Below are 20,637 nucleotides of genomic sequence, written 5' to 3'. Positions count from 1 at the left end.
TATGCAAGATCAAGTATGTGGTCTTTTTATCATATGTTTCAGGTGGAATGCCCAACAAAAATATCTCTGGTTTCAAATCTACATGTTGTTTTGTCATTTTTTCCAGCCATGTATGTATTTTCATCCAGTATTTTCTTGCTTTCGGGCATGTCCACCACATATGACATACTGTATGTTGACAATTCTGTTTTGTAGACCCTAAAAAGAGCTCCTTATGGTTTTCTAATAGGTGAGAGCTTATTCAAAAAGTAATTGGTTTGATTAGAGGGGGAGGTGTTTTGTCACTTTTTAGAATGCAAAAGGCAACATAAGGATTTACAATTGAGTAGTTCTCACTGGGGCAAGCTGCATCTGAAACCTAATGGCCCCTTCAGGAAAGACCTAGATTTCAGGTCTCTCCACAAGGCTGCATAAGTTTGGGGTGTGTGTAGCCAATTTATCAAAGAGTTCCAAGAGGAAAGTCTAGACTTCAGAAGTTTTTGTTAAATCTTTAACATGCTGGATAAATTTGAAATAATGCCCGAAAGAAGATACCATATTATTAAGGTTTGCTCATGCACTCTGATGTTTGCAAGAGCCTAAGCAATTTGCTAATAACTCTAAATCCTGACTCATTTCAGTATTTGGAGGTTTTGATTCAACCCGACATTTCCCACAATTTAATTAGATTATAGCCAGAGCAAACTTCTAAAATTATGGTCCATCCCAAGCCTTATGGCCTACAGCAGGGGTAGATAATTAAGCTTCACATAGCTACAAAGAATAAGGATATCCATGCTGGGAGGTGAGCAGTGGCTTTTATATGTATCTCAGCATTCTCCAAATTACAGATGGTTCAGCCATCCAAAAAACAAGGACCTACCCTGATGGCCAACTGCCCACCAACAGTTTCTGAGAAATCAAGGTCCTTCATTTCATCAGTCTGCTATCCAGCCAGCAACCAGATACCTCTTACTGCTTTCCAGGTACTACTATTCCATAAGCCCAGGATTCAAGGTAGCATGATAATTATTTATAATAACATGGAAATTGGGAGGGGAGTACTACCTGATAGACATGGCCTTGAATCAGGTGAAGAGAAGGAGGAATGCTGAACAAAGTAATTGCTATATAAGCACCTGTCTTTCCAAAGCTCTTTTTTCAAGAGGCAAGTGGGGTTTTTTTTTCTTTGAAGGCGTTTTGCTTCTCATCCCAAAAGCTTCTTCAGGCCTGGCTGGATGGTGGGGAATGGAAGGATTTATACTCCTTGCAGACAGCTGCAGTCATTTGCATTCTTTTAGAGTGTCATTGAGGCCACCTGGAGGTTTATCTATGTCCTCAGGGCCACCTGAGTGGTGCAAATGGGTGTGGAGCCTTTTTTGAACTGTTGAAAGGACTGTGTTGTAGACTAGATGATGTTGTATCCCTTCCCCTCTGTTGAGAGAGGGCTGTTCAATTTTGACATAGACTCTCTAAATCAGGGGTAGTCAACCTTTTTATGCCTATCACCCACTTTTGTATCTCTGTTAGTAGTAAACTTTTCTAACCACCCACCGGTTCCACAGGCCTGGGGCTAAAGAGCTTTTGCCCCCCTCCTCGAATGGTATGGTTGTTGTGTGTTTTTAAATTGTGTATTGTTATGTTCATCTTTTTATCCCCTGTCTGTACCCCCTTTCCTGACTGAATTGTGAGCCGCCCTGAGTCCCCTTCAGGGAAAAGGGCAGCATATAAACGTAATAAATCTAATCTAATCTAATCACAGTAATGGTGATTCATAAAGTAGGGAAGTAACATTACTTTGTAAAATTTATAAGCAGAGTTACAGCAAAGCCCTACCGCCCACCATGAAAGATAGAACGTCCACTAGTGGGCGGTAGGGACCAGGTTGACTACCACTGGTCTAAATGAATGCAAATGACCAGCTGTCTGCAAGGAATATAAATCCTTCCATCCCCCACCATCCAGCCAGAGCTGAAGAAGCTTCTTGGATGAGAAGCAAAATGTCTTCAAAGAAAAAACAGAAAGTTCAGACACCTCTTGAAAAAACACCTTTGGGGCAACTCTGATGAATCTCCGTAGACTTTCTTTTCTCTTCCCAATACAGCTTCAGTGCATCCTATACCATACGTGAAACACTGTAGTGAATTGCATTACATTGTATCAGAATATATTATACTGCCCTAGCATTGTGTTATCCTTGAAATTATACTATAAATATTATATTAGGACAATTTACCTTATGATATTTATACTCCATTAAGTCTGTTTAAGAACTACAATATGCTTGTAGCACACATAAAAATGACAAGTGTAAAATAGACACACATATAAACAATACAGATGCTACCCAAACAAAGGTATTAAGCACAAATGAATCCAAAGTACTCATAGAAGTGCCAAAAGGGCTGATTTCAAATCAGAATGGATTACAGTGCTTTGAGGAGGAGAGGTCATGATTTATAGCAGCAAAGGAGGGGGGGCAGCCTATTTTCCAAAGCACCAGAAGGCAAGACAAGAAACAATGGATGGAAACTAATTGAGGAGAGAAGTAACCTGGAATTAAGGAGAAACTTCCTAACAGTGAGGAGAATTAACCAGTGGAACAGCTTGCTGTCAGAGGTTGTGTGTGCTTCATCACTGCAGGTTTTTAAGAAAAGATTGGACAGCCGCCTGTCTGAAATGGTATAGGGTCTCCTGCTTGAGCAGGGGTTGGGCTAGAAGACCTCCAAGGTCCCTTCCACCTCTTACTCTGATTGATTGAGGAAAGGCAGCTGTAAATTGTGCTTAAACGATCTATGCTTTAACATAGAGATAAAACTCTTATTTAAAATTTTGTAAATGTTAACAGTCAATAGATACAATTATTGAATAAAATGACCACGGTGTTTCCAATTGCTAAAATTCCTTGAGACAGATATAAATTCACTGAACCTCAAACGTCATTGGAAGTGCAAAGATGGTAATACTCTCAGTGAAATCAGTATGGTACAAATGTGAGGATTATCATTTGAACATCACATGCCCCCCCCCCCTCTCTCTCTCTCACACACACACACACAAACACAGACACACACTTTTCAGGCATTTGCAAATATAGCTGTTATGGTGGGAACAACTTATTAGGTAGATTCATTAGGCTTTGTATTATTTCCTCTCAAATAATAGAAAAGTTGAGGATCTAAAATAGCCATATCTTCTTTTTTTTGAGATTATATTATCAGCTTATTGCAATAAGCAAGCCTTTAAAATGTTTTGTAAAATGCACGACATGCAGATTTTAAAAGGATAAGGGGAAAGGGGGGGGGGAGAGAAAGACACACAGTGTGGATGTATTCTTCTAGCCTAGGCCTTGGTCTGAAGATAGGTTTCTTTCAAATCTAGCAGGGGAACAATTAATAAAGGAACCCATTAAGGCCTGATTGTTGCTGCTAAAAAGGAAGGTTGAATTTCAGTCCTTTGAAGTAACTGAGAATGATTCAGGCCTCATTACAGAGATATAATCTACATTCATACATTTATGTTAGTGATTCAGATCTATTGGGACAGATTGAATTCCGTTAAATAGTGCATCTTTCCTCTGGAACTTTTCTCAGGCTTTTTCAGACTAACCTAAGAGGGAACCTAACAATACAAAATAGTATGGTACTTAGGGATTCAACTGTGCTTTAAAAGAAAAGACTATACAGAGAGCAGAAAAAAAGGAATGAGATAGAATCTAAAAAGCTACGTCAGCGTTTCATTGGGCCTCTGTTTTGTAAGTGCCCATCTTGTCATTGCTCAGTAGAGAGAGAGAAAAGAGGCCTATGAATGTTTCTTCACCTGCTGAAACTGAATTTTATATGACAGCATTTACGTTGTTTTAAAGGAAAATGCTTTGTCTGGAGCAACAGTTCAAACTGATCATTTGGTTCAGTTTATATTCTTTTACGCAAAGAGTAAAATCAGTCGCTCCTTTTAAAAAGAAAAATATTACAACTCTCTCTCTCCCCATGCAAATACACATTTAAAGAAAGTATCTAAAGCAACAGGTGACAGCACTTTGCTTAGTCAGGAATGGCACAGTGGTTTGGAGAAGGAACGCAAATAAAATGTAACGCTTGCAAATTAAGTGTCGGGAATACGTGGACCTGTTTCTTTATGAAATTTTCTACTTACCTATTCTGTCATTTAAATGAAGGCCACAAGTAGATGTACTCGTTTGCAGTAGACTGCATGCAACAGAATATCATTAAGATGTTGTCTTCTCATGATTCATGAGACTCATGAATCTACCTAGGCTAATGTTATTAGGACTTGACTTGAAGCAACTTTTCAAGTCTTTGGGCAGACATTTTTCTAGGCCAGCCCAGAGGAAATGGAAGCTTTTTGCTTGGAGTTGTTTGCACTGAAAGAACGACTGTTTCTGAAGAACTTTGGAAATACATGCGTATATGCTCTTCCATTGTCAGATCCAAGTTTCTTCATAGCGTGGATGAACACTGCAATGAAGAACTTCATGTGGTTAGGTTATCTATCGTAAAGCTTCTTTGTCTTCGACGACAATTTTTCCCTTGGACTAAAAGGTGGTGAAAGCATATTGTAGGACCCCAGCCAACCTAATGTCTCCCCATCAATTGCTTTGGACATTCTGCCTGGGAATTTTGGGAATTGCAATTCCAGAATTTGGGGGGAAGTACATCATATTGAGAAAATGCTATTATTGCTAGAAATAGATCTTTTGTGAATACCATTGGTGTCTCACAAATTTCTGCCTAATTAATTGCCTAATTCCAAATCCACACTAATAATACCTTTACTAGGCAACTGAAGGCACAGAATTATTTATTGACCTCATGATTAGAAAAGAAATGGAGAAAGGAAAGGCAAAAGCTACTCAGTCCATTTAAGCTCTTGCCAACTGCTTCAGTGACTCCATCCAGGCATCTTATTCTCTGTCATCCCCTTCTTTTTTTGCCCTCAGTCTTTCCCAGCATTCGGCTCTTCTCCAGCGAGTCCTTCCTTTTCATTAGGTGGCCAAAATATTGGAGTTTCATCTTCAGGATGAAATCTCTAGATAGGTAACTTAAATCTCATTAGACACTGAACTGGTCTTAAAGCTGACATAAAGATGAAGTTGTTGATAAATGATCACATAGATAAATTGCTTATATTATATATAACAAATGGTGATACATTAACACATGCGTATATAAAAACAAATGCATTTCCTGCATGTCAAAAAATCCTTCAAATCAGATGCAACCTTGATACTTTACAAAGGATGCAGCACACGCTTCAAATATGAAGACCAACTATTTCAAAGGCGCGTAAACAATGTAATAAAGCACATAGATTCCAAAGCAGTCTTCTTTTTTTCTTTTTTCTTCTTCGTTCTGAGGGCCGTATAAATGTTTCCTTTTGAATTGAAGTCCATAAATTTCAGAAATGAGTCTTCGGTAATCAAGTCCACATTGTAATTGGAGAAAATCATTTCTAATTTTCTACTGCATTACCAATATACTCAAAAGCCCAAGCTAATGAATCAATCCAATCTGAGAACTATTTGTTCTGTGTGTATGTTGTGCTAGTCAAGGAAAGATTGATTCCAAATGCAGACAATATTATGCCCTGTCTGTTTTTCCATTGCATTCCATTGATCAGCATTTTCTTTAACTTGCATTTTATTCCAAGAAGCCCTCTGTTTATATACGATAGAATCCAATTGTGTGTTTTTTAATTTTGTTTTATTTACAAGCTATTTCTTTCCTCTGTAGCATTTCCATAGAACATGAAAAAGAAGTCCACATTTTACATTTTGCAATATTTATTTTAGGCTGATGAATGCCAACCCACATTTTTATGGCCTGCTGCTGCAACCAAAAGCCTCCCCCCACCCAGCCCCGGTTGATTTAGAGTGCTTGCACCCATCCTTAAACTAGAGAAAACTATCTGGCATAAAATGTGTTGCACTCATTTCCATTTCCTATCCTACCTCCTCTACCTGTTTCAAGTCTCTGTGGGCACCTTCCAAGAACTCAAGAGATTTTACACACCTTGAGGCTGGGCTTAAATGGCATCAGAATCAGAGGTGGGTTCCTACCAGTTCGCACCTATTTGGCAGAACTGGTTCATCAAATCTACTGAACCAGTTAGAAGAGGTTCCACCAGTGGACCCGGAAGCAGGCCACACCTACAGAAAAGGTTCCAAAATTTTCTGAAACCCACCACTGGTCCTTGGATATGATTATTCTACACTATCATGCTCATATTTATAAAACTCAGTGCCTCTGTGGAAGGTAAGGATGACTACTGCAGTTGTGGTGCAATCAGAACATTGCGTGTGTTGAAGTTGTTTTAATGCAAACCAAAGATGCCTTTTAAAAAACAAGTTTACATCATATTCTTATGCATGCCAGTGCTGTGTGTGAGGTAATTTAAGGTGGTCTGGCAAGTGTCATCGGCATCTTCATATTCGGTCACATGGGCAGCAAGCCACTCCCATCCGGTCACATGGGTGGCAAGCCATTCCCACAAAGGAGGCCACACCCACAGAGTGGGTTCGAACAATTTTTGAAACCCACCACTGATCAGAATAAAGAGGAAACACTACCTTAACACTGTCAGAGTATATTCATAGACTGGACTAAGCAACAAGGTCAGCCAATGTGGACTGTTTGGAAACTGAAACAGTATTTGCTGGAGACAGCTGGGAGTCTGGGCGTGGCTTAATACTATAGCTCTGAGTCTGTGCTAAAGCTAAGAAGTGGTCTAAGCTCTGAACTGAAACTGGAAACTGCTCTCCCCTCGCTAGCACGTTGGAAGAAACACTTTTGGTATTGTATATATGCCTTATTTGTTATCATGTGTATAAAGAAGTTAACGAATCCTGCTGAATCAGTGACCTGTGTGTGCTTTCTGGATTTGATTGCTGCAACGAACTCTGACAAACACACCTACAATTGGCTTAAACCAGTTTTTTCTTGTGGAATGAAGATGAGATGAAGGCAAACAGAGAAAAACACAGCTGCTCAGAAGGTGTACAAGTGTTAAAAGGCCCTAATTACCTACTGCAAGGTGATTTAAAGATGATTAAATCCATTGGAAAAGGACAGTCTCACTGTCTCTAGTCTTTTCCTTTAACCAAGTGGTAGGTATACAAATCTGGCAGCCTCCATCCTGGAAGAGTACTAAGTGCTGGCAGCAGTTGGGGCCATCACAGGAAAAACATAGTATATCTGTCATGAGGAACATGACAAACTTGCTAGGAAGGGTGAATTAACAGCAGCACCTTTTGTGGAAGATAAATCACTACCCACACTTCAAAAACAATAGATGTTAGATGTGCAAACCAAAAACAACAATAAGTCAAAAGGCAGAATGAAGGAAGAAAAATCAAAACAAAAAAATGTGTCCCTTTCTGGTAAAGGAAACCACATTAATGGGGGAAAAAAAGAATTTTTTTAAAAAAAAAACATGCAGATTTTTATGGGCCAAAACTTTGCCACGCCAATAAAGCTCCCTTCTCTTAACTCTCTAAACCCCCCCCCCCTTCTTTTGAAGTCGCAGGCGAGATTCAGTAAGTGGAGCCATGTTAGCAATTAGAAATTTGGCCATGGCAGGGACCTTATTCTGCAGAGTTGGAGGGTGATAAATCTTGAAAGCTCTAAAGAAAGAGGGAAAAGTGTGATTTCCCCCTCTGTGTTTTTGCTTTTAATTTCAGCCACAGAAGCCAGAAATCGTGATTAATGAAAGCAAAGGGGAGAAGGGAGGCCAGGGCAGGCAAAAGAACTCCTTGGAGGCAAAGTGAGCTGCCTCCCTCCCCATCTTTCCTTTTTTTCTTCTCTCCCCATTTTCTCTCCTATCCTAACAGCCCCCCCTCCAGCAGGCTCGCGCCCCCCCCCTCAGTCCTGCACTATATTGTTCTTTCTCCGTTCTTAACTCCCCCCTCCCCCTTTTTCTTCTTCCTTTCTTTAAGGGGAGAAGGCAGGAGGGGGAGTCAGCAAGCAACATGCACCAGGTGGCTCTCAACTGCTGCCTGCCAAAAAAAAAATGAAAATAAAAATCCTTCTCTAGAAAACAAGTTTTTTTTTTTTTAAAAAAGGAGGAGGGCTCCCTAGAGGGGATTGGCTGAGCCTGGAAGACAGGGAAATTAGGAAGGCATGAGTCTCCCAGCCCTGCTGGTGGCCAGAACGGTTTGAGGAGCAATTAGCAGAAGACGGCGGCTGCGGTGGCTCCTACAAAGAAGGAAGGAAGGGAGCGAGGGAGCGCGCAAGAGAGAGAGACAGAGGGAGAGAAAGGGGACAGATCTTGGGGAGTCGTTTTTCCTCTCTGTGTGTGGGTCTCTCTCTCTCTCCCTCCCCCAGCAGGCGCTTGCTCACTGCAACTTGCGAAAGGGTTTCAGATGTCCCAGCGCCGCCGCTTGACAGTCTCCCCCCCTCCACCTCCCCGCAAATAAAACTTGACCACCAGAGGCACGTCTCACCTCTCAGCTTTGTCATCTTTAGCGTTTAGGATACAGCCTCCCAACCTGCCGGCAAACCAAGGAGAGAGAGCGCGAGCGAGCGAGCGACAAGAGAGCAAGGCGAGCAGACGCGTCCGAGCCTGGTTCCCGCCGTCCCTATTTCCTCAAGGGAGAAATAGAGCTAGCGGCGTTCGTCGCCGTAGGTTCGCCTCTCGCCCTCGGGAGGATTGCGGAGAGGGAAGGAAAAGTGTACGGAGAACTGGGGGTGAAAAAACCCCGGCAAAGGCGACTCCTGCCCCGCTTAACTTTTCGCTGAGGAGAACCCGCGCCCGAGCGAAGACTTCTGGGGTGAGGAGAAGGTGCAGAAGTCAGTCCGGGGGGTGAGGGGTGGAGAGCGTGGATTCGGATTTGCTTTTAAACCGTTTCATTTGGGATTTTTTTAAAAAGGATTCGAATTCGAGAGCCATTCTTTGCCTCTGGTTGTCATTTTCCTCTCTCTCTCTCTTTTTCAGAGTTTCGGCTGCCTCCCCTGGGAAGATGGTGCACGGACCCCCGAGGACCGAGCCTCGTTAAGCCCCAGCTTTGGCGCGTCCGGATCGGGGCCGCCGCCTCGTGCGCGCGACTGGTTTCCTTTGGCTCCCGCCTCTCACCTCCCCCCCCCCACGCCCACCCAGCCCCACCCGCGAACTTACTTATCACCACACGGTGGGTCTTCTTCGCTCCGCTTTTCGCCGAGAGTCGGCTTCCCTCAGCGGCCAATCGCCGCCCCTCTACCCCCACCTCACCCCCGCCCTGAGGCGAAGGGCCAAAACTCCCAAGGGCAGACGTCAGGCGCCCCCGAGGCAAAGGGCAAGGGGGAAGGCGGCCGTTTCCCCCCCGGAGAGCTGGCCCCCTGAGGCATGGATGTCGGCGCCCTCCCTTCAGGCCAGATCAGCGCGCCGGAGGCTCTGAGCGAAGGGGCTCCCCGCCGGCTGTCCGCTCGCCTCGCCCGGGAGCTCACCCTCCCAGCATGTTTCTTTCCATGAGGCCTCTCCCAGCGCCCAGAGCTTCAGTACAATGTGCAGATGGAGACTGATACAGGGTGCCTCCGCCTCTGCCCACCTGCCTTCCTCCTCCTCCTCTTCTTCCTCCGCCGGCCGCGGCGGCTGCAGCTTCTTGCTGCTGCTCTGCCTGATGTCTTCGCTGACCGCCTCCAGCCATGAGCACGGGCGCGGCGTGCTGCTCCTCAAGGCCGCCAACGCCTCGTCCACCTCTTCTTCTTCCTCCCCCTCGTCGTCTTCCTCCTCCTCTTCGGCCGCCAGCGCGGGGAGACGCGTGCGGAGCTACGATCACCTCCGAGGAGACGTGCGCCAGAGGAAACTCTATTGCTTCAACAAGTTCTTCCTCCGGATTGAGAAGAACGGGAACGTGAGCGGCACCAAGAGGGACAACTGCCCCTACAGTAAGTGCGGCGCCTTGACACTGAGGTCTCCTTCTTCTCAGGCATCCCGTTTCAATCCTCCTGAGTTAAATCCAGTCATTAAATTACTCCTTTGAGTAAGGCGGTGAACTTCTGCCTGAGGTCCACTCCGAGGATCTCGGAACTGTCTGCTTTCTCGGTGGGGCAGTTCTGTTCTTGAGGGCGGCGGGACCCTGCTCCCCCCCACCCCACCCGCGGGGCACCTGAAGGACCTGCTTGGGGTAGAAGGGGGATGGCGGCAGGCCCTTTGCACATGCTAAAAAGCTCTGCATCTTGTGCGTCTCTCTCGGGTATTTTCATTATTGTTTCATCTGATTGACTGAAGGCTGGCGCATCTATTGGTCTGAATAAAGGTAGTTGCTCCTGTTAAGGGCTATGGGTTCCCCTCTCCCCTTCTTCTTCTCCCCCCCCCCTTCTTGCTTATTCTTCCCCAAATCTAGACTTTTTCTCCTTACTTTCGGGCTGATCCCCTTTAATCTCGGGTTTTCTTGAATCGTCTCGGTGGATTCACGGGCAGGAACTTCACCGTGGGAGAAGTAAATCTGGGCTGTTGAACAGAAGGGATCATCCGACAGGTTGTATTCTCGATTGTTTGACTAAACTTGGCTTGCCCTAGCTCGCATCTGACTGGTCGTCAGTCTCCGTCCACTTGGAGTTTGCCACCTCCCTGGGCAGTTTTGATCACCTCGTTGCTGGCTAGGATGCACAACCTGGAGGGCATCGGGGTTTTAATTACTTGGAAACCATCATCCCCATTCCATCGTTTCTCTCTGTTTAGCGGGACCGTAAGGTGAGGATGTAGGAGAAAAAGAGAGAGAGATAGAAAGAGAGGCGGGGATAAACCCCTTTCTCGCCGCTCCGTCTGGTACCTGCCCGCGGCGTGCGCTCCTGCTTAGTGCCTTCCCCGAGCCCGGGAACAGGCGGCAATGCCCGCTTCGAACCTGTGGAATGCCCGCTTCGTCTGCAAAATTGACCCAAAAGTTTCCTTCCACAAATCACAAAGCAGATCTTTGTGATTTGTAGCCAGATCTTCAGTAGGTTCAAGGTGCAGAAGCTGACGATTAGGGAGCGCGGCGCTGTTCTTCGAATAACCGAATCTTTGGGGAGACGTAGGTGGCCGGTTTTTTATTTAAGATAACCACTTAAAGAAAAATGGGAAGATGCTTGGTCTCCGCCTAATTTTCTGTCTGTTTAAACAGCTGGCTTAAATGGCCCTTTACAGCAGTGTTTTTCAACCTTTTTTGTGCAAAGGCACACTTTTTTCATGAAAAAAATCACGAGGCACACCACCATTAGAAAATGTTAAAAAAAATTAACTCTGTGCCTATATTGACTATATATAAAGTGTTTTTCCCACGGCACACCTTACACTATGTCACGGCACACTAGTGTGCCACGGCACAGTGGTTGAAAAACACTGCTTTACAGTAAACAGTAACAGAGTTGGAAGGGACTTTAGAGGTCATCTAGTCCAACCCCCGGTTCAGGCAGGAGACTTCTACTAGGGATTCGAACCGCCTGAACTGCAGACCTTTCTGATCGACAAGCTCAGTGTCTTAGCGGCTGAGCCATGTTAGTAGCTGGACAGCACAAACCTCTTTTTTTCCCCCTGGAGTGTTTCAATTCATTTTTTTTAGAAGGTATGTTTTGCGAGCAAGGTGCTCCCTTAGAGGCATTTGGCATCAGTTTTTGCCTGGGCTAAACAGGACACTGTGTGGCTTGGAAGCATTTGACCTGGAGTTTTGTGTATTCTGGCAGGTTTTAACTCCACTGCCCCTTTTTAAGGGTCTCAGGCTGCAACTCGAAGATAACCTTTTAAACCTCTAATGCTGTAAGGGATCTCACTCATACATCTCTTCTTATTCATATCTATTCAGATTTAAAGTCAAGTAGAATTGTCTTGGCCCTGGAGAAACTTCCCTCCACTTGCCTGCACAATCTCAGCAGAAACAACTGCTGTAAATCACAGCCTGTTTCGTTATACTTTTAAGTGACTCCATGCTGCTGAAATTAAATAAATAAATAGCATGTTGGGAAAGATAGCCTCTGCTAGACAAATGTTTGAATAAGCTTCTTTATTGCCTCTGGATGTTGGGAAGGGCGGCTGGTGTTTCCCCTTCTGATGCCTTGGATGCCTGCTTATTCCTATCCAGATCCTGCCTTTTCTCAAGAATTGAGAAAACTGACAACTTTGGGGTTTTCCTTTTTTTATCATTCCAGTAACCCAGCGAGGTAAACTGGGGACAGCAGCGCAGGGCGGGGCTGGCTTTGGTGTTGGCAGCCTCAGAAAAAGACTCTGAGAGAGCTGGCACCCTTGCCCTGTGATTGACACTATTGGGATTACTCCTTTATTAGATGTCAAAGTTGTCTGTGGCCTTAAAACTTTTCCCTGGCCAGGCGTGCTGGCTCAGAGGTCTTAGATGCCACTATTTGGTCTCATGGGTTAGGAGTCTGGTAGCACTTTTTAATTTTATTAAAAACATATACAAAAAGTTGTTAACGCATTACACTTGTTAATGGATAAGCTACTTGGAAGCTCTCTCATATGTCACTTGCATCAGCATAACCAACCTAGCTCCCCCACCTTCCCTTCTCAACCCAGTTTAAACCCTACATCAATCTAAGGTGAAATGAGCTACAGATGATGCAAGATTTTCGATAAATGTGCTAGTTGGAGAAGGTGCTACTATACTTCTGTTTTTATAGCCACTGACTAACACAGCTCTGCTTTTACTCTGTCAAAATGAGTCAGTGGCCATCCAGGAGTCTTCTGTACCCAGAACGAGAAAGACGACAGATTCCTTGGGTTGGCCCTGGCATCCTATTTATTTCAAGACAGAGGATATTTCCCCACTTGCATGCAACCTTGGCTCTAATCTTCCCCAAACAACATTTTCTTCTGCCATCTCCACCTCTTCTCCAGCCTGTGAGTTCAATTACTGTTGGTACTGTCACCAATCCCTTCATGGATTACTGTCTTGTCATGGCAAAGGGGCTTGCGTAGTTCAATGAAGCTATGAGCTATGCTGTGCAGGTCCACCCAAGACAGAAAGGTCATAGCAGAGAGCTCTGATAAAATGTGATCCACTGGAGAAGGAAATGGCAACCCACTCCAGTATCTTTGCCATGAAAATCCCATGCACAGTGTTGTCCATGGAGTCAGGATGAGTTGAACATGACTTTGCAACTAACAACAACTCTTACCAACTGTTACTACTTTACTTTTACCTATATTAAAATTACATTCTCCACTCCTATTATGACACTGTCCAAAGGCTGCATCCAGGAGTATATAAAATCTCATAGGCTCTGTTACTTCTTACCTTGGAAGGAAATCAGAGGACTGGCAGTGATTGGGAACAGAGTAGAGGTGGATAGGAAGCAGCATTGGAACAGCATATTTTAAGAATATTGAACAGCTACTTGTCTGAAATGGTATAGGTGCTACTGCTTGAGCAGGAGTTTAGATTAGAAGACCTCCAAGGTCCCTTCCAACTCTGTTATTTTGTTACTCTGGTACTCTCTTTATTTCAAAGCTAAACACAGCCTGCTCCTTCTATTCCATCCCACACTAACTTGAAACAGCAGGCATGATGCAAAATTTGAATGACATTTATTACTGGACCGAAGTATATCCCCCCCTTGCTGAAAAGAATCTAATGTTTAATTTCTTTATGCTCTGCAGCTCTATATGCTCCACTGGGCATTCTGTGTCATCTACTGTTGGCTTTAGTCATTTAACATGGGCACGAGGGGATGCTTATTCTTCTGGAGAATCGGTCTATGCCAAAGACATTATGAAAAGACTGTAATAGGAAGCAATCATAGGCCCACTTCGTCTCCAAAAACGGATTGATTCTTAGGGCTCTGCAGTACTTTAGATTTGAAAGGGGGAAGATACTTCAGAGCATATGGGGGGTGTATGTTCATACAGCACCTATTTGCAGCCCTTCAAATTGTTATATGCTTTCTTAAAATGATTTAGCTGCAGCATAATTCCAAAAAAAGCACCTCGGGCTTAAGGAATTGATGACAGGTGCCATGTGTCTACCCAGACAAACTCCAGGACATCTTTTCCCCTTTAAACCAAAACACGGCACAGCCCTATTATTGAATTTATACAGTGTCAAACTTTTTGATGCACCACAAGATAATATGATGCACACTATGACCTACCCAGGGAACCAACATGCGGATAGATATTTTGTCTGCCACCTTTTCTTGCCCCACATGACTTTAATTTGGAGACGGTTCTTTTAATTAAAGTGATTAAACAGGAAGCTGGCATACTGCATCTTTGATTCCAAGAATATAGTGCATCAGATTCCAGAATAGATCTGTGTACTTTCTTAGAATTTTTTTTAAAAAAAAATGGGTATAAGCTAAGGTTTGCTTGGAAATATTCTTTCCTGTCTTGAATACTGAAATAAACCAGTCATTAGAGAGTCCTGGGAAGATTTCCAGGACCAATTTCATTGTATTTAAGTACAATGACAATAAAGATTATACTTAAGATAACACAGAGCAACCTCACTTGTTTGCCTACTGGTGAAAGGATTTTTGTAAGAAGGTCTACAACATGCGCTTAAGATTCCATAGACAGTATGTCCACGCAATCAACTTCAAGGCCATCTTGAAATTATTTTCCAAAGGTATATCAGAGTGCAAGATAGAAATCTTAGCATTTGTTGAAGATGCTAAAGATACAACTGCAGTTTGCCCTTTATCTAGCAAGATGCAATGAATTAAAGGTTTCCAGAACAACCCTGAATGAGGTAGCTGCCTTAAGCAACAAATTCTTAGAAATGTGAAATTAACTACACACTTGTCAGTGAAATAAATTAGGGTGAGAAGTGCTCATTCATCTTTAAAAACATCATTGGAGAACTGTTATTAACTGCAGTTAATAATACTATGATAAGGCACAGTGTTACTGTTGTTTCAGGATCTATTATAATAATTATTAGTGGTAATTATAATCCTGCCTTTCCTCCAAGAATTTAAGGAGCCGCTGTGGCACAGTGGTTAGAATGGAGTACTGCTGCCAGAAGTTTGGCAGTTCGGGTCTCAGCGGCTCAAGGTTAACTCAGACTTCCATCCTTCCAAGGTCAGTAAAATGAGGACCCAGATTGTTAAGGGCAGTATGCTAACTCTGTAAACTACTTAGAGAGAGCTGTAAAAGCACTTTGAAGTGGTAAGTCTATTGCTAAGGAGATTTACTTGGGATTTTCTCTTCATTTTATGGGCTGTGCTGGGACAGATGACCAAAGTCAACCTACCAATTATCTGTGACTGAGGGTAGACTAGATAGCCTGTTGTCCCCAATGCTAACTCAGCACCTTGCAACTGACTCTCCACACCATAACTCATTGTTAGGATCTGGATCCCAATATGTCCCCAAGAACACTATGAAGCTTATCATTTCATGGGAGTAAAGTTTACACAGAAAGTGAAAAAATGATCAAAATATGCTCTTGAATAAAGATACGAAGGACAAGGGAGGCACAGAAAGGGTGAGGGTGCATGATTGGCTAGTGCACTGTGAACATCAAGGGGCTGGGAAAGACTTACCAGAGCAACTGGCAATCTTTCCTACAGGCTTCTGCATTGACTGGGGAAGCCATCAGGAAAGATTGCAAATGGCAATTAGGTGATCTCAGGGTGCTTCAACTGGTTGCAAGTGCAAACTGGATGCCAACCACTAGGATTGGAATCATGTGACCATAGAGGTGCTGTGACAGCTATAACTCCAAGGACCAGTCATAATCATCAATCATTTCGTGCCTTCATAACTTCGGTTGCTGAACAAATATTCATAGGCCAAAGACCACTTGTAGGCAAATTGTTATAGAAAATCCCTTTTTAATTGCTTAAGACTTTTCAAATTAAAAAGTTACTTCTATCTTCTTGCTCTAGGCAGCTAAGTATCTTGAAATAATGCTATTGTTGTGGTCCACCAGTGGCCAGCAGAGCTGGCAGCAGATTCAGACCAATGAGGAGGTTGGGGAGGAAAATGGGCCAGTCCTGGATTCTCGGGAAGGCTCTGATGTGGCCTCTGTGTAGGAGGGAGAGATGGGGCCATCTGTCAGTTATCAACTGCCTTCAGAATCAGACATCAGTGAGGCAGGTGAACAGCTGGAGCCTGTTCATGTGCAGAGTTGCCAGACGAAAGGAACAGCTAAAAAACAGGGGTCGGCTTGGGACTAAGGTGATGGTGGGCGATGAATGGCTTTCCCAGAGAAAATAAAAGAGGAGCAAAAGGGGAGTGGAGTTTGCAGGAGACAATTAGTTCACTTAATTGGTTCGTGATTCTTCGAGACTCCTTGCCAAGTTTTGCAGATATCGACCTGTCAGCTCTCCAAGTCAGATAAGGTCTGTGACTGTACATCCTCCCTTGAAAGACTGCTGAATGTGACTGAGCAGAATTCATAGTACATTAATAAAAGGGGTTTTTGTCAGGACAAGGCATTTGCTTCATGCTCTTGGCAAGCCTAGGTCAGAACAGCTATGGATTAATGTATTTGAGCATATTTACCCAAAAGCAAGTTAATTTTGATGACAAGAAACTGTACAGTCTAGTGTCTGTTTAAATTGTGTTTCCCTGTTGATAAGTCAATCTCAAGTACAACAAGTTGTCAGAGGTGCAGTGTGTGTGGTGAATAAGATGTGCAACCTGAAACACTATTCAGCTACTGAACTCACTGGATGACTTTGTATCAATGATTATATTAGTCTGGACCGCATCATATAGTTGTAAGCCCTGTAAGTTAAGAGACTGTTAGCTTTAAAGGCAATGACTATATAAGTGCTAATAAAATTGAAGTTTGGGGGGAGGAAGAGAATACTCAATGCAAGATTAGTAGACGTATTGTTTCTATTTAGTATCTTGGCCCAGTTCCATTGGGCTTCTGCTGCTCAGGCTTATGGCAACTATGGTATTGGACCACAGATCTCAATGAGGGTGCTCTCTGAGCTTGGTTGCTTTCTTGCAGATGTTTCATTACCCAAACTAGGTAACATCATCAATGCTAGTCCTGATCATACTAATGCTAGCACTGAATATCACTAGCATTAATGATGTTACCTAGTTTAGATAATGAAACATCTGTAAGAAAAGTCTATAGAGCTTCTCAGTCATCCAGGTCATGGTTGTCCCAAAGGTAATTTTTCAGGAGGCAACTGGACTTCCTTGCTTTTTTCTTTGAAAACGTTTCATTTCTCATCCAAGAAGCTTCTTCAGCTCTGACAGGATAGTGCTGAATGGAAGGATTTATATTCCTTGCAGCTGGTCATTTGCATCCTTTTAGAGGATTGTTGAAGCACTTGGAGGTTTACCTGTGTCCTCAGAGTCACCTGAGTAGTCCTTCTGGTTCCTGTAGTTTGCATTTTTTCCCTCTGGAAATCCATTCCTACTCCCACACTATTCAAAGGGTGTTCATCCCAAATTGCATAGATAACAGTCTGTAGAGATTCTCAGTCATCCAGGTCATGGTTGTCCAGCAAAACGTCTTCATAGAAGCAAAAGAAGGTCTTCAAAGAAAAGTCCAGTTGCCTCCTGAAAAAGCACCTATGGGGTGATCTGAAAGAAAACAACCAAGCTCAGAGAGAACTGTTACTCATTTCAACCCTAAATACAAATATTCTCCTTCATTGGTACAGTCCTCATTACTCCCAGCCAGCATGATACAAGAGGGAAGAAGACTAGTTTAAGCTTACAGAGAAAGAGAGAGAGAGAGAAGTCTTAGGATCAATGGGAAATATAACCCAGACCATGCTGATTAAAGTAGCTTCAACAAGATTCATTTTCAGAACAGGTTTAATATATACTTTACATGAAGCCCTGGATAAAGGTTTACTTTGGCAGATGTTTTCCAACATGATTGCACAGAGCTATTACCTCAGCCTTTTCCCTACCTTTAGGATAATGGGAAAGTGGGATGAATTATGGTGGTTCTGTCAAAAGTCTGGGACAGCTCGCATAATTTAGCATTGCTGGAATATATCTGTCACTTGAAATGTGTAGGATGGCTTGAGTTTTGTTTTATTTTCTTTACTGCTAAAGCTTTACCCTGAAACTTGACCACTTGGCTGTCCTTCTTACCTCAGTGGTGCAGCTGCAGAAGTCTTCTTGTGAAACGGCTCTTGAGAAATGGATTTCTAGGGAATAAAGCAGCTGTCTTAAAACACTGCTAACATATGCAAAGTAAATAGTCAAGAATAAGCACTGCAGCTTCATTTTAGGGGTCTGTTCAAGGAATATCTGAAGACTGCCTAGAAGGAGAAGGAGGAGAAAGAACATAGATATCCAGATTCTGGAAAATTTTCAGTATTTTTCTACTCATGTTTGTTCTGAAATAAACTTACTGGCTGTACTTTCAAATCAATTTATAAAGAATTGCCAACTGTTTTCCTGGTGTGGATCTACAAAAGGAGAATGTTGAGACCTTGGGCATCCTTTGGGATTATATCCTGATCTTTCAGGTGAGAGACACTGCAAGGGGTTCAGTATCCCTCTCTTTGCAAAATCTTTTGCCCCTGTATCCCCCTCTAACTGCTACTGTAAATTAATTAACAACTTGGTTCCAACACAATTATTAAGACTGCAATGTTTGGCTAACAAAACATGCTCAAGAAAAGAGATTAATATAGATTATATGTAAGTGAAAAGTCTTAACAGCTACCATATTGGGGGAGAGAGTGAAGTCCCTAATAATCTTTTTCTTCTCCATTCTTTTTCTATGGCATATACATTATCCATCTTTAAGCCAAACGTTTGCTTGGTACTTTAGTGATTCAAATAATTTCAGATAAAAATAGAGGGAGGGAGGGAAGGATGGACGGATGGATACATCAATGGATAGATAGATTTAATTTAGTCATATTTAATTTGTATTTTAATTTGTTTAAATTGAGGTCAAATTTGTGAGTTTAATTTCTTTACATCTGAAAGCAACTTCTTAGCCAGAGGTAGAATGGTTATCATTCAGAGCTTCCTCCATTTTCCCCCCCCAGAATTCCATTCTTTCTTCTTCAACTTCTTTGTTGAAGTGCCTCTTCTTGTTACCATGACACATTCATTTCCAGAAAATTTGGATAGTACCCACTGAGCTGTGGTTGGCTGTGGTTGGCTAGTTGGCTAGTTTGTAGCATGGAGCAAAAGGTGAACCCAGCCAATGTGATGATTATTCAGTGTGTTGAACAACCTCCCCCCCGCACAGTTTGATTAATTCAAGTAATCATAAATTAGCATGATATGTTATAGCATGTTGTTTTATATTCTGCCTTTACTATTGCTTCAGACAAATACTTCCCTGTTGCTGCACAATCTAATATTTTATTCAATAATAAAAATAATTTTCAAGGAAGTTCTTGGCCATGCTGATTTCACTGGAAATTTTTAATAGCTTTTTAGGTACAGTTGTGATAATTGTTATGAAAGAAATAATAAGATTTCATAGAATCTCCAGTTTCTGGGTTGAAATCCATCAAATAAATAGCTAAGATATGTCTGTTCAATGGAATCCTATTGTGAGACATTTTTTCTTGATTCTTTGCTTTACTTATTGTATTATCTTTAAGAAACATCTAAAGAGAGCTGTAATTAGCAAGGCTGATTTTGATTGTATTAGATACTGGTTCTTGGGGATTTAAAGAATTGAATTACAAATTGATCTGTAATTTGCTTGCTTAAAATGCTGATGTAAGAAGCCCAACTGAGTTTTCTATCTGAGAGTTGTGTTCTATTCCTTGGGCTCACTGCCAATATTATACACTTCAATGACCCAGAAGTATATCACTTAAAGTTAATACTGTCCAATGGATAAATTTAAATGTAACCCAAGGGCAATAAAACCACTGTTTATCTCAACATCTCTTCAAAACAGCATCTTATTATTACACTATGCCTTCAGATTACATTATTTATATACAGTCATGTTTATTCATATGTAAAGGCAATCTGTTGCTTTGGATGATGGCTAATTCTTATTTAAGGAATGCCAACTGAAATCAATGGAATAAGTAAATAAATACAATCAATGGAATAAGTTATTGATGATGAAAGAGTCACTATAAGTGTCTATTAAAACTAAATTTGGATACTACCCATCAACTTAGAAATAGCTCTTAGAATTTAGTTTCCTCAGTATAGAAGATGTAAGATTTTTGTTATACTAAATGCATTCTCATTTAAGTCTGGATTGTTCCTGGATTTATAACCATCAATTTTTGACCATGGATATTTGGGATTTATGGATCCAGAAAGGATTGCAGTCTGTCCTATCTACATGACACTCTCCTGTTATTTTCTATTACATTCCCATAGGATAGATGCTCCACGCACATCACTACAATTATTATAAATCTATTAAAATATATAATTGTAAGGAGCCTTTGTCTTCATAAATTTGATTTATAGCCAACTGCTAAAGATGGCTATGAAAACATTTGGTAAAAATTACCTTGGCAACCTAAAAAGAATATGACACAACAGCCAAAGGAGCTCAGTTTTCCTACAGTATTTCAACATATTTAAGTTTATGGCCCCTTACATGTATTATAAATTCATCATTGATGGGAATTTGCCCTGACTAAGAAATTCCAAAATATATGCTTGGCCTAGAGAAAAACAGCAATTTTTCATACATTTTTTTGAAAGTTTAGTCCATTCAATGATGTGGAACTTTCTCTTGAGGTAAGATGCATAGATTCAAGCAGCATCTTTGGGGAAGCAAAATAGACCAGCATTTGCCAAATATTT

At 42.2% G+C, this 20,637-nt stretch overlaps 1 protein-coding gene across 1 annotated transcript in view; it reads left to right on the top strand.

The window, feature by feature from the left end:
* The first annotated feature begins 8,214 nt into the window (after positions 1-8,214).
* FGF10 (fibroblast growth factor 10) overlaps positions 8,215-20,637 on the top strand; it is a 91,654-nt gene continuing 79,231 nt past the window's right edge. The window contains exons 1-2 of the mRNA XM_087715472.1: positions 8,215-8,767; positions 8,932-9,860. Coding sequence (XP_087571598.1) covers positions 9,476-9,860 — 385 coding nt within the window. The 5' untranslated portion in view covers positions 8,215-8,767; positions 8,932-9,475. The remainder of the gene's footprint in view (positions 8,768-8,931; positions 9,861-20,637) is intronic.

This window comes from Thamnophis sirtalis, unplaced genomic scaffold (assembly GCF_051295495.1).
Source record: "Thamnophis sirtalis isolate CommonGarterSnake01/CBP01778 unplaced genomic scaffold, rThaSir2_p1.2 scaffold_5, whole genome shotgun sequence".
In the NCBI taxonomy this organism is placed as follows: Eukaryota; Metazoa; Chordata; class Lepidosauria; order Squamata; family Natricidae; genus Thamnophis; species Thamnophis sirtalis.
Note: the sequence above shows the minus strand (reverse complement) of the source record. Positions and strands in the feature narration are given on the sequence as shown.